General features: G+C 42.9%; 1 protein-coding gene across 1 annotated transcript in view; it reads left to right on the plus strand.

The window, feature by feature from the left end:
- The window catches only part of MINDY4B (MINDY family member 4B), a 42,121-nt gene extending 27,545 nt beyond the window's left edge, over positions 1-14,576 (plus strand). The window contains 3 exon segments of the mRNA XM_059065259.1: positions 12,403-12,423; positions 12,425-12,584; positions 14,434-14,576. Coding sequence (XP_058921242.1) covers positions 12,403-12,423; positions 12,425-12,584; positions 14,434-14,576 — 324 coding nt within the window.
- The last annotated feature ends 203 nt before the right edge of the window (positions 14,577-14,779 follow it).

Here is a 14,779-nt window from a genome sequence, read left to right on the forward strand (position 1 = left end):
CTCAGCACTACTGATATTTTGGACTGGATAATTCTTTGTGATGGGCGCTGTCCTGAGCATTATGAGATGTTCAGCAGCATCCTGGCTTTTACCCGCTATGCCCCCCGCCCAGTGTGACATCCAAAAATGTCTTCAGACATTGCCAAACGTCCCCTGGGGGACAAAATTGCCCTGACTGAATCACTGCTCTAAAAAACAGAAAAAAAAAAAAAAATCTTGTTAGGCTTAGCTGATTAAATCCATGGTGTGCAGGATTGGAAAACTAGCTATTTCAACTGAAATTACAAGAAAGAGTATCTTCTTTCAATCAGTATCAGAAACGTTGACAGCTTTCTATTCCTTTTTACCCTTTGCAAGGCTTTCCGGGCAAGTTTCAAACCTTATCTTAAATTAAAATTAAACAGGTGTTTGCTAAATAGCTACTAAGCTGCTCCAACAAAAGAAACTATATCAAAGGCTACTCACCCCACCACTACCACCACCCCGCCCCTGCTCCAAGAAAGAGAGCAAGATTGAGAGAGAGAGAGAGAGAGCGCCTCAGAGAGTAAAGAATTCACAGCAATCCAGTGCTACCATTTTCCATGGATCGCATTTCTTTTGATACAAGTCAGCCCTGACCAATAGTGCTACTAAATCATGCTCTAAAGAAAAATACCTGCAGAGCCTAAAATATCCTCCAATAATAAAGTGGATGTCTGCTGGGACCTTAAAGTCAATCAAGAGTCCGAGGGAAAAAAAAAAAAAAAAGAGAGAGAGCTTTTCTGCTGGGAAGAGGGCAAAATGTACCCGACCTCAGGACCACCGTCCAAAGGCCTGCTCACAAATTGGAAGTAGGGCAAAGGATGGCGACAGGCCAGGTTAGCTTTTAAATCTACATAGAAATCACATGTAGAAATCAAAGCTTCCATCTTTTCGAAAAGTGACTAATGTGGCTTTTCATCCTTTCTTCTTAAGAGTCAGTGTTCTCTCCCTGGGGAGACGCCTGTGAATCCTGCCCGCGGTAAAAATTGCCTGAAATTGTACACTAATGGCTTGAAACCCGGAGGATGTTTATTACATTGTCGCTAACGTGCACTTCAAGTTTGGTTTCAGAACAAATGTATTAAAGAGCAAATGTAAGCTGGTAGGTAGTATTCTTACTTGAACCGCTGAGATATATGACTGTATAAGGCATCCACGTGTGTACATATAAAGTTTAGTTAATCTGAAGGTGCTTTTTAATTTTCTATGGCAGCTCATTATATGCCAGCATAAAAGCAGTCCACAACTCATCTATTATTATTAAAATAATTTTTAGGTAGAATGATTTTATGTACATAAGAATTTTATATTTTTCTCATCATCCCTGAAGGTGGTGTTTTTTATTTTTATTTATTTATTTTTTTTTTTAAAGCTCTGTTATTTATTTATTTATTTATTTATTTATTTATTTATTTTTTGTGTGTGTGTGTGGTACGCGGGCCTCTCACTGTTGTGGCCTCTCCGGTTGCGGAGCACAGGCTCCGGACGCGCAAGCTCAGCGGCCATGGCTCACTGGCCCAGCCGCTCCGCGACACGTGGGATCTTCCCGGACCAGGGCACGAACCCGTGTCTCCTGCATCAGCAGGCGGATTCTCAACCACTGCGCCACCAGGGAAGCCCCAAGGTGGTGTTTTTTAAAGCTCATTTAGTCATCACAATGCCAACAGCCACTTGTGTAGAGCACATACTGTGTGCCAGGCTCCCTCTAAGCCACTGGTAATGAGATCTTCTTTCATTTCATCCTCACTTCCACTCAAACTTATAATCAGTGTTAGTTCAAGTGCACTGGCTGTTGTTTGGTCATTCGTTTTCGAGATGAGAAAATCCAGACTGAGAAAAGTATAGGAAGTTGCCCGAGGCCGCCAGCTAGGGAAAGTGTCAGGGCCGGGTTTCTGACCCCAGACCCAGCTACATCCAAAGGCCCCTTCAGGCCACTGTTCCCCGTTGCCTGTCATGATACCCTTGGCTTGTTTTCTGATAAAGTGGTAAACACAGAATGCCAGTTCTTGGCATTATAGCATCAGAAGTACTTTCGTAATCAATCACTTCGATGTATTGACGTAGAGATGTAGATCTGTATTACATAGTCTACAAGATCAATCACAGGTACACCGACGCTGAACTACAATAGTTAGATGGTGGCAAGATCATGGCTGAGTTTTAGAATACACGATGGCCGTGCTCAACATCTGGAACTTTATCCACTGACTTCTAGGTTAGAGCAGTGACGAGTTTGAGTTGACCATGAACTGCAGGTCCTGGTAGCACGCACCCTTTCAAGTATCTGTCACCCTTCACCTGCGGTGTGTCAGACCACAGCTCTCACTTACGTGCCAGAAGGACAAGCTCAGTGGTACTCAGAGACGTGCTAACCAGAAGCCCCATCTGGCTGCAGGGCATACAGATGTCTCGTATTTCGTAACATTTTATCATAGAGCTTCTTGCAGAACGGCAAATTTGCTCAGAAAAGAACCCGATGTGGGTCGAGGACAGTGCTTTAAGCATCACTGGATTGAGGATCTCACAATCACTCCCCTCCCTTTCTGCTCTGAGGCACAGTGACTTTGCACAGGACACGTGAATATGCCCAAAGCATATAGGTTTAAGCATGTTATGGGTATTTGGGGACTCCTGCCTAGGGTGGGTGCTCTGAATCAGAAGATTCTATGTAGGCACTGGTAATAGAAACCTAATATAAGAAGGTTTCTGCGTTCAAAAGAAAACCAACGTGCTGCCTGACAGAGTCTGCTGTCGAGGTGAAAGCCCTCCTGTACCACTGCATCTGTCTTCCCGAAGTGAATCTCTTCTTACTCGGGGACAAAATTGCAGAGATTGCAAAAACACACCTCTTTCAGTCCCAGTGTCACAGCCCAGTGGGGGAGATTAACAAATAAAAAAGGAGCCCTCATTAGATGACATGGCAAGGCCCCCAGAGCCCAGCAGACGGATGGTTCCCGCAGCACACAGCCAGCTCCCCTCACGATAAGGCACTATTTTGAAGCCTCCCGTCACTTTTCTATTTGAAGGTACAGGTTTGAGTGTGAGGTTCCAATACCTAAGTGAGAACATAAAGCAGTTGGAGTCTAACACCATCTGGAGAGGCTTAGGAGGTTCACATTACCTTCGCACCTGCCACAGAGAAGAAAAATCAACTCTGGTTTTTAGAAGGGACTGAAGCCATTTAGGTCTTGCTGGATTTATTCCCCCGGCAGCCCTGGCAGAGCCATCCGAGTCCTACCCTCTCCCCTCTTTACATTTTCCCTTTAAAGACACTGATAGGAAGATATCCAACCCTAAAAGTACCAGATGAAGCTCCACCCACTGAGTCCCTGAGGTAGAGCCCTGCAAACATGGCAACATCCCTGCAAACTCACTGAGAGAAGTTACCTCAACTCAAGGTCCAGGTGGCAGAGATAAGAGCCCGACCACAAGCAGTCAGTCATGCACACGAATTGTCACCAGGAATCAGCGAAGAAAGCACAACATTTCCAACACCTTTCTGCGGTTCAGATCGCCGGCTGGGGGCCTTGGGACTTCAACATCAAGCTCGCTGTGCAAAGGCATACCGTAAGAGCCACTGTTCAGGACGGCGGCATAGGAAAGAATTACGTGGACTCCATCCTCACCCTCTGGTGCTTAGAACTGTCCCATCCTTTCTCCTATCTTCATAACTTTACATTAGATGATACATGTTATGGAAGGTTTCATTGCTGCATGTAAGGCTGAACACACCGGACTTATTACACTACAAGTGAACTGAAGGAGAAAGGTATTTTATTTATAGCACCACTGTATCACAATTTAATTTCCTTCTTACCATGGCAACATGAGGCAACACACACAAATTCTGCATTGGTGGAATCTCACCAATAAAACATATTTAGAATCCTCCTTTGGGGGAGCTTAGCTGATAAACTGTCTACCTCAAAGCAATACGAATTCTTTTTTCTTTTTGAATTTAATTTTATTTATTTTTTAATACAGCAGGTTCTTATTAGTCATCCATTTTATACACATCAGTGTATACATGTCGATCCCAATCTCCCAATTCATCACACCACCTCCACCACCCGCCACTTTCCCCCCTTGGTGTCCATACGTCTGTCCTCTACATCTGTGCCTCAATTTCTTCCCTGCAAACCGGTTCATCTGTACCATTTTTCTAGGTTCCACATATATGCGTTAGTATACGATATTTCTTTCTCTCTTTCTGACTTACTTCACTCTCTATGACAGTCTCTAGATCCATCCACGTCTCTACAAACGACCCAATTTCGTTCCTTTCTATGGCTGAGTAATATTCCATTGTATATATGGACCACAACTTCTTTATCCATTCGTCTGTCGTTGGGCATTTAGGTTGCTTCCATGACCTGGCTATTGTAAATAGTGCTGCAGTGAACATTGGGGTGCATGTGTCTTTTTGAATTATGGTTTTCTCTGGGTATATGCCCAGTAGTGGGATTGCTGAATGATATGGTAATTCTATTTTTAGTGTTTTTAAGGAACCTCCATACTGTTCTCCATAGTGGCTGTATCAATTTACATTCCTACCAACAGGGCAAGAGGGTTCCCTTTTCTCCACACCCTCTCGAGCATTTGTTGCTTGTAGATTTTCTGATGATGCCCATTCTAACTGGTGAGAGGTGATACTGCATTGTAGTTTTGATGTGTATTTCTCTGATAATTAGTGATGTTGAGCAGCTTTTCATGTGCTTCTTGGCCATCTGTATGTCTTCATTGGAAAAATGTCTATTTAGGTCTTCTGCCAATTTTTTGATTGGGTTGTTCATTTTTTAAATATTGAGCTGCATGAGCTGCTTGTAAATTTTGGAGACTAATCCTTTGTCCGTTGATTCATTTGCAAATATTTTCTCCCATTCTGAGGGTTGTCTTTTCGTCTTGTTTATGGTTTCCTTTGCTGTGCAAAAGATTTTAAGTTTCATTAGGTCCCATTTGTTGATTTTGGGGTTTTTTTCCATTACTCTAGGAGGTGGATCAAAAAAGATCTTGCTGTGATTTATGTCAAAGAGTGTTCTTCCTATGTTTTCCTCTAGGAGTTTTATAGTGTCCGGTCTTATATTTAGGTCTCTAATCCATTTTGAGTTTATTTTTGTATATGGTGTTAGGGAGTGTTCTAATTTCATTCTTTTAGATGTAGCTGTCCAGTTTTCCCAGCACCACTTATTGAAGAGACTGTCTTTTCTCCATTGTATATCCTTGCTTCCTTTGTCATAGATTAGCTGACCATAGGTGTGCGGGTTTATCTCTGGGCTTTCTATCCTGTTCCATTGCTCTATACTTCTGTTTTTGTGCCAGTACCATACTGTCTTGATTAGTGTAGCCTTGTAGTATAGTCTGAAGTCAGGGAGTCTGATTCCTCCAGCTCCCTTTTATTTTCCCTCAAGACTGCTTTGGCTATTCAGGGTCTTTGGTGTCTCCAAACAAATTTTAAGATTTTTTGTTCTACTTCTGTAAAAAACGCCATTGGTAATTTGATAGGGATGGCACTGAAACTGTAGATTGCTCTGGGTAGTATAGTCACTTTCACAATATTGATTCTTCTAATCTAAGAACATGGTATATCTCTCCATCTGTTTGTATCATCTTTAATTTCTTTCATCAGTGTCTTATAGTTTTCTGCATACAAGTCTTTTGTCTCCTTAGGTAGGTTTATTCCTAGGTATTTTATTCTTTTTGTTGCAATGGTAAATGGGAGTGTTTCCTTAACTTCTCTTTCAGGTTTTTCATCATTAGTGTATAGGAATGCAAGAGATTTCTGTGCATTAATTTTGTACCCTGCAACTTTGCCAAATTCATTGATTAGCTCTAGCAGTTTTCTGGTGGCGTCTTTAGGATTCTCTATGTATAGTATCATGTCATCTGCAAACAGTGACAGCTTTACTTCTTCTTTTCCAATTTGGATTCCTTTTTATTTCTTTTTCTTCTCTGATTGCTGTGGCTAGGACTTCCAAAACTATGCTGAATAATAGTGGCGAGAGTGGACATCCTTGTCTTGTTCCTGATCTTAGAGGAAATGCTTTCAGTTTTTCACCAATGAGAAGGATGTTTGCTGGGGGTTTGTCATATATGGCCTTTATTATGTTGAAGTAGGTTCCCTCTATGCCCACTTTCTGGAGAGTTTTTAACATAAACGGGTGATGAATATTGTCAAAAGCTTTCTCTGCATCTACTGAGATGATCATATGGTTTTTATTTTTCAATTTGTTAATATGGTGTATCACATTGATTGATTTGCATATATTGTAGAATACTTGCATCACTGGGATAAATCCCACTTGATCATGGTGTATGATCCTTCTAATGTGTTGTTGGATTCTGTTTGCTAGTATTTTGTTGAGGATTTTTGCATCTATATTCATCAATGATATGGGTCTGTAAGTTTTCTTTTTTGTAGTATCTTTGACTGCTTTTGGTATCAGGGTGATGGTGGCCTCATAGAATGAGTTTGAGAGTGTTCCTTCCTCTGCAATTTTTTGGAAGAGTCTGAGAAGGATGGGTGTTAGCTCGTCTCTAAATGTTTAATAGAATTCATCTGTGAAGCCATCTGGTCCTGGACTTTTGTTTGTTGGAAGATTTTTTATCAATTTCAATTTCAGTGCTTGTGATTGGTCTGTTCATATTTTCTATGTCTTCCTGGTTCAGTCTTGGAAGGTTATACCTTTCTAAGAATTTGTCCATTTCTTCCAGGTTGTTCATTTTATTGGCATAGAGTTGCTTGTAGCAGTCTCTTAGGATGCTTTGTATTTCTGAGGTGTCTGTTGTAACTTCTCCTTTTTCATTTCTAATTTTATTGATTTGAGTCCTCTCCCTCTTTTTCTTGATGAGTTTGGCTAATGGTTTATCAACTTTGTTTATCTTCTCAAAGAACCAGCTTTTAGTTTTATTGAACTTTGCTACTGTTTTCTTTGTTTCTATTTCATTTATTTCTGCTCTGATCTTTATGATTTCTTTATGATTTTCTTTTCTTCTACTAATTTTGGGTTTTGTTTGTTCTTTCTCTAGTTACTTTAGGTGTAAGGTTAGATTATTTATTTGAGATTTTTCTTGTTTCTTGAGATAGGCTATAAACTTCCCTCTTAGAAGTGCTTTTGCTGCATCCCACAGGTTTTGGATCATCATGTTTTCATTGTAATTTGTCTCTAGGTATTTTTAAATTTCCTCTTTGCTTTCTTCAGTGATCTCTTGGTTATTTAGTAACACATTATTTAGCTTTCATGTGTTTGTGCTTTTTACGTTTTTTTTCCCCTGTAATTGATTTCTAATCTCATAGCGTTGTGGTCAGACTGTATGCTTGATATGATTTCAATTTTCTTAAATTTACTGAGGCCTGATTTGTGACCCAAGATGTGATCTATCCTGGAGAATGTTCCGTGTACACTTGAGAAGAAAGTGTAATCTGCTGGTTTGGGATGGAATGTCCTACAAATATCAATTAAATCTATCTGGTCTCTTGTGTCATTTAAAGCTTGTGTTTCCTTAGTAATTTTCTGTCTGGATGATCTGTCCATGGGTGTAAGTGAGGTGTTAAAGTCCCCCACTATTATTGTGTTACTGTCGATTTCCTCTTTTATAGCTGTTAGCAGTTGCCTTATGTATTGAGGTGCTCCTATGTTGGAAGCATATATATTTATAATTGTTATATCTTCTTCTTGGATTGATCCCTTGATCATTATGTAGTGTCCTCCCTTGTCTCTTGTATCATTCTTTATTTTAAAGTCTATTTTAGCTGGTACAAGTATTGCTACTCCAGTTTTCTTTTGATTTCCATTTGCATGGAATAACTTTTTCCATCCCCTCACTTTCAGTCTGTGTGTGTCCCTAGGTCTGAAGTGGGTCTCTTGTAGACGGCATATATATGGGTCTTGTTTTTGTATCCATTGAGTGAGCCTGTGCCTTTGGTTGGAGCATTTATTCCATTCACATTTAAGGTAATTATTGATATGTATGTTCCTATTACCATTTTCTTAATTGTTATGGGTGTGTTTTTGTAGGTCCTTTTCTTCTCTTTTGTTTCCAATTTAGAGAAGTTCCTTTAGCATTTGTTGTAGCGCTGGTTTGGTGGTGCTAAATTCTCTTAGCTTTTGCTTGTCTGTAAAGCTTTTGATTTCTCCATCGAATCTGAATGAGATCCTTGCCGGGTAAAGTAATCTTATCTTGGTTGTAGGTTCTTCCCTTTCATCACTTTAAATATATCACGCCATTCCCTTCTGGCTTGTAGAGTTTCTGCCTAGAAATCATTTGTTAACCTTATGGGAGTTCCCTTGTATGTTATTTGTCATTTTCCCTTGTTGTTTTCAATAATTTTTCTTTGTCTTTAATTTTTGCCAATTTGATTACTATGTGTCTCAGCGTGTTTCTCCTTGGGCTTATCCTTCCTGGGACTCTCTGCACTTCCTGGACTTGGGTGGCTATTTCCTTTCCCATGTTAGGGAAGTTTTTAACTATAATCTCTTCAAATATTTTCTGGGGTCCTTTCTCTCTTCTCCTTCTGGGACCCCTATAATGCAAATGTTGTTGTGTTTAATGTTGTCCCAGAGGTCTCTTAGGCTGTCTTCATTTCTTTTCATTCTTTTTTCTTTCTTCTGTTCCGTGACAGTGAATTCCACCATTCTGTCTTCCAGGTCACTTATCCGTTCTTCTGCCTCAGTTATTCTGCTATTGATTCCTTCTAGTGTAGTTTTCATTTCAGTTATTGTATTGTTCATCTCTTTGTTTGTTCTTTAATTCTTCTAGGTGTTTGCTCTTTAATTCTTGTAGGTCTTTGTTAAACATTTCTTGCATCTTCTTGATCTTCACCTCCATTCTTTTTATGAGGTCCTGGATCATCTTCACTATCATTATTCTGAATTCTTTCTCTGGAAGGTTGCCTATCTCCACTTCATTTAGTTGTTTTTCTGGGGTTTTATCTTGTTCCTTCATCTGGTACATAGCCCTCTGCCTTCTCCTCTTGTCTATCTTTCTGTGAATGTGGTTTTTGTTCCACGGCTGCAGGATTGTAGTTTTTCTTTCTTCTGCTGTCTGCCCTCGGGTGATGAGGCTATTTAAGAGGCTTGTGCAAGTTTCCTGATGGGAGGGGCTGAGTTCCCTCCCTGTTGGTTGTTTGGTCTGAGGCAACCCAACACTGGAGCCTACCTGGCTCTTTAGTGGGGCTAATGGCAGACTCTGGGAGGGCTCACACCAAGGAGTACTTCCCAGAACTTCTGCTGCCAGTGTCCTTGCCCCGTGGTGAGACACAGCCACCCCCCGCCTCTACAGGAGACCCCCCAACACTAGCAGGTAGGTCTGCTTCAGTCTCCCGTGGGGTCACTGCTCCTTCCCCTGGGTGCCTATGAGCACTCTCCTTTGTGTGTGCCCTCCGAGAGTGGAGTCGCTGTTTCCCCCAGTCCTGTCGAAGGCCTGCAATCAAATCCCGCTAGCCTTCTAAGTCTGATTCTCGGGGAATTCTTCCTCCCATTGCCGGACCCCCAGGTTGGGAAGCCTGACGAGGGGCTCAGAACCTTCCCTCCAGTGGGTGGACTTCTGTGGTATAAGTGTTCTCCAGTCTGTGAGTCACCCACCCAGCGGTTATGGGATTTGATTTTACTGTGATTGCGCCCCTCCTACCGCCTCACTGTGGCTTCTCCTTTGTCTTTGGATGTGGGGTGTCTTTTTTGGTGAGTTCCAGTGTCTTCCTGTCGATGACTGTTCAGCATTTAGTTGTGATTCCCGTGCTCTCGCAAGAGGGAGTGAGCGCACGTCCTTCTACTCCGCCATCTTGAACTCTCAATACAAGTTCTTAACAGAAGATTCCAGTCAAACAGATTGCATGGTGCTCAGAGGAGTGAAAGGAGCATGATATGTGGCTGGGTTCCATTGGGAGGTGCTCAGTTTTGGGTTTGTGGGACTCCCTTTAAACCAGGTATGTTCTCAGCTGTAATCCGAAGGCTCACCCCTTGGAGTTAAAACCCAAAGTGCTGTGACAGATATTTTCCTCTTGACCAGAATCTCTCAAGGCAAGTGGGACTCTGCCTGCTTAGCGTGGGGTCTCTGGATGGTCACTTTGGGTGCTGGAGATTGTTATATTTATGACTACTTCATTTTCCTCCTACTTCAATAAAATCTTGAGTAGCTTTGAGTTCAGAAACGAAAACCATTGCATTGTTGCATAAAATCACAACCGTGTGGGGTCAGCCCTTTGCAGAGTATGAATCTGAGCGCCTGTTGAATGTTGCCTACGTTACAAAGATTCCATGAAACAATATCATGTATGCCTACAGTCTATTACATCCACCCACACATAATTTACAGGAAATTTCCTTTGTTTAAAATCAGCCAGAACATCGATCTGAAGTTCAAATGGAGTGGCTTTTTATTGCAAACAGCCCTCAGTTTCCTAATTGGTTTATCCATGTGTTCCAACCTTAACGGTCCCAAGTCATATGGATCATATTTTGATTACACGTAACCTTAGTACAGGAGGTACCATCGCAAGAAGGCCTGAGAAAGAAAGAGCTTATTTTATAACTATGAATGGCGACAGTGTTCTTTGGAGCTTGGGGGTGGCTCCTGGAACTTAAACACATGGGGCTGCTTCAATGGCACATCCTCTGTGTTTCATTTCCGACGTAGCCAGTGGGCAACTTGCCCCACGTTTGGTGTGTGAGAGGCTCATGTGATAATCAGCCTAGAGGGGGCAGTGCTGGTGTGGCAGACGAGCAACTCCTGCACCCACTATGAGCATATCCAGACTGGGGTGCTGGGCTTGCACCCCTTTTTCCAACTATCAACTAAAACTGAGCTCATTTCTTTTGAACACAGTAATGTAATTTTTCTCCAGTAGCTGAAGAGAAAAGCTTAAAGACAAAAGCACCTCTGATTCACCCACTCACCCACAACTGAAGAATTTAAACTCTAGAAAAAGGAAGAGATTTGAATAGAACTATTGAGAAATCAGAATGTCAAGTTATTAGCCTTTAGTACTCGGGTTTACAAAACACGTGATCGTTTCCTCAAAGCTGGATTTCCCACACAAAAGAATTTGCTCCTCAGCACACAGGACAACTTGAAGGACTGAGAAGAAAAGAAACAGAACTGAATCCTTTTGTTATGGGAAGACGCGCCAGGGCTGAGGGTCCAGAGCTCTCCCTGGCATCGTGTGAAAATGATGGGGGTTTCCGTGTAGCTCATGTTTATCTCTTTAAGTAGAAAAAAAAATTTTTTTTAACATTAGTGAGTTTCAATGGCATTTAAAAAACTGTGCTTTCGGGCTTCCCTGGTGGCGCAGTGGTTGAGAGTCCGCCTGCCGATGCGGGGGACGCGGGTTCGTGCCCCGGTCCGGGAGGATCCCACGTGCCGCGGAGCGACTAGGCCCGTGAGCCGTGGCCGCTGAGCCTGCGCGTCCGGAGCCTGTGCTCCGCAGCGGGAGAGGCCACAGCAGTGAGAGGCCCGCATACCACAAAAAAAAAAAAAAAAAAAAAAAAAAAAAAAAAAAAAAAACTGTGCTTCCCTGCCTCTTCAAACAAAATGGGAGACATCGTTAAGAAAAATACACTACAATATCGAGATACCCTCAGGGCTTACTGCAGTGTGCAGGACCCTTTATTACGGCACCTCCCAGAGTGGTGTTTTTGTGACTCTAATGCACTAACTTGAAAATTCAAGGCTGAATTGACAGTTGCCTGGAAAAACCAGACAACAAGCTGATTAAAACAGTGAACTTAAAAATTATAGGTAATATTAAACTAGTACACTCAGCTCCAAGTACCTCTTCACAATTGATCTACACGTTAACACGCAGACATATGTATATCTGTGTGAGTGTGAGGGGGTGTGTGTTCCCTTTATTTCCCAGAAGCTTTTTTCTATATTCAAAATATTCACTATTTCCATGTTCTAAATGGTCTCTTTTTCCTATACTCTAAATGGTTAGTGCTGCCAGAATGGTTAGTGCTACCACCTGCTGAATGAAATACTGTCCTACCTTGGGAACGGGGGTAAATACACTAGTCAACAACAAAGACCACTTGACGTTCTCTTGTTCCACCCCTACATTTCTATTTCAGTTTATCTATTTATTCTCCACCTCACTTCCAGACTGAACTGAGATGGTTCCACCTCCTCCGTGAGCCCATCCCCCAAATGTTTTAAAATACAATCCATGCAGAGAAAAACTGCAGCATCACCACCACACCATTCATAAATGCAAATTCATTCACGATGAAGCTTTCCTTTGAAATCTTCCTTCACACGCTGCGCCCCGCACAGCTCCCAGCACAACGCCGAGCCTCCGAGCTGCTTTTTGATCCTGATGCCGTATCCGCCTCTTTCACCGTGGGGCCAAATCTCTGTGTTCGTCTGCACTCCCCCCTCCCCTTGCAGGTGGGCAGCATGCTGAAGACCCCCCCAGTTACCTATTTGGCTATGCAACACCAACGGCAATTACAGTGTCCTTTTTAGCACAAACAGGCAGCTGTCGTCAGACTGGAAAGTGGGGTGCCTCTTTGATCTGTACTTCTACAGTGGCCAGCCCGCACAGAACAAGCCCGCGCACCTTACCATAGGCGAGCATTCCAGGTCCCAAGTGCCCTGACCTTTAATGGGCTTGGAGAGATGCAGCTACTGCCGGTTCACAGCTCATGCTAGCTCTACAGGAAGATGCAGAAGTGTGATCTCCGAAATGAAACCTAGGCCTCAATCGCATGCGCCTAACCTAAGCATTGTAGCGTGGGAATTCTAAACCTGCTTTAAGTAAGGGCAGGGGGTCTACAAAGAGCACAGAGGAACCAACAACTTTCAGGTAAGAGAAAAAACAGAAGGTTGAGAGTCAGATTTCCAAAAAAGTCTTCCCTGGGGGACTTCCCTGGCGGTGCGGTGGATAAGACTCTGTGCTCCCAATGCAGGGGGGCCCAGGTTTGATCCCTGGTCGGGGAACTAGATCCCACATGCATACTGCAACTTAAGAGTTCGCATGCCACAACTAAGGAGCTTGCCTGCCACACCTAAGACCCCACGTAACCAAATACATAAATAAATATTATTAAAAAAAAAAAAAAAAGTCTTCCCTGGGGTCTTCTATCGGTGAGCATAAGGCATGTAATGCCCAAGGAAAGAACTACGAAAACAAAGGGACGGGGCAGGGGGGTTCCAACTGGTCTATTCTATCCCAAGAACAAACATCCGGTGATCAGTCATCCTGGGACACAGTAACGAAACTGAGAGGGCATCTGTGTTCAGATTAGTTCAAAAAGCATTTTGAGGCCTACTAAGAGCCAGCCGCTAGGAAAGCAACGATAACGAAGGCACAGTCCCAGAAAACCTTACAGGTTCTGCTCCAAAGGCGACCACACAATCCATTTCAATCCCCACCATATTTTTTTAAACACATGAGGAAAAAAGACTAATCTTAAGATGTCTTTAAACATTGGCCTTTGGGACTAAGGGAAAAACCCTGATGAGACCGGGAGGCTGTATCTGGTACCTCGGCAGTATAGATGGAGCCTTGCGGCTTTGATGTCTGACTCTTTGCATTTAGTATCGCAGGTCTGGTGTTAAACAACTTTTCATTACTATGACTAAACTTGGAAAAGTATCTTAGTGACCGCTTTATCTGCATAACTCCTAATTCTTTTTCTTTACTTATGAGAAATCTCTATATAGATATGCACGAGCCCGTTTCATTTAGTGGGACATTGACAATACATTCCTTAAAATACATGATTGTTTCTACTTTACTCTCTTCTTCGAGGAAAGCGTCGTTTTTCGTTTTTGTTTCTATTAGCTCACATGCAAGGCAAGCATTCTGTTCCGGGCGCTGTGTTGAAAACTTTACATACATTATCCCATTAAATTCTCCTGACAGTCATCTGAGGTAGACACTATGATATTTATTTTACATAGAGGAAACTGAAGTGGCCAAAAAATGATTTCTAATTGACTAAAGGAGGCTGAGAGATGTTAAGTGCCCTCTCAAATGTCATTTGAGACCAACCGGGGCCTGGAACTCAGTTCTTGACCACCTCATGAGAATACTTTGCCCTTCACCCCAAAATGCAAAGGTACTCTTGGAAGCATTGAAAAATGGTAAGCTCTCTCTTTACTTGTTTTTCCTGACAGCATCCGGTGACCTACACCCGGCTCTGTGTGTCCCATCTGGTGGTGGACCATGCCATTACATGTCATCAATATTCCGCTTCCAAAATCTACAACCACCCAGGTTATCGTGGTCGTGTTTTGTATGCGGCGACTCCAAATACCACCACCTACTAGAATCCCCCTCTGCTTACCCAGTTCTCGGAACACAGCTTACTGAGCCCAACTCCTGCCCACCCATCCTACATTCCTTCCTTCCTGGCTTCCTCCAAAACGGCACACGTAGGCTGGCGTCTAAATGCTGGCTGTTTCCCACCTCAGATACTCATTCCCATCCCTGGGGGCGAGCCCGACATGAAGATGAACGCAGGCCAGGAAGACGGTTTTCTCCAGTGGAGATGGCCCTCAGAACCAAGTGGACAGAGGCCACCGTCAACTGGAACGGCACTGTTCCCCTTTTCTAAAGAGAAAGCCAGCATGTGCAATGAAGCCTGAAGTGTCAGCACCGCTGGGATACAAAGCCTAACTGGGGGAGAGGCCGTTTCGCATCTACATTCCTCGTTCCGCAGCCCCGCCAGGCCCCGCCCACCGCGGGCAGTCTGTTCTTTCTCTGGTCCTCTACGAACTGTCTGCGGTTGCTATATCAGTGCCGTAGGAGACATACAGG

Source organism: Kogia breviceps, chromosome 5 (genome assembly GCF_026419965.1).
Source record: "Kogia breviceps isolate mKogBre1 chromosome 5, mKogBre1 haplotype 1, whole genome shotgun sequence".
In the NCBI taxonomy this organism is placed as follows: domain Eukaryota; kingdom Metazoa; phylum Chordata; class Mammalia; order Artiodactyla; family Physeteridae; genus Kogia; species Kogia breviceps.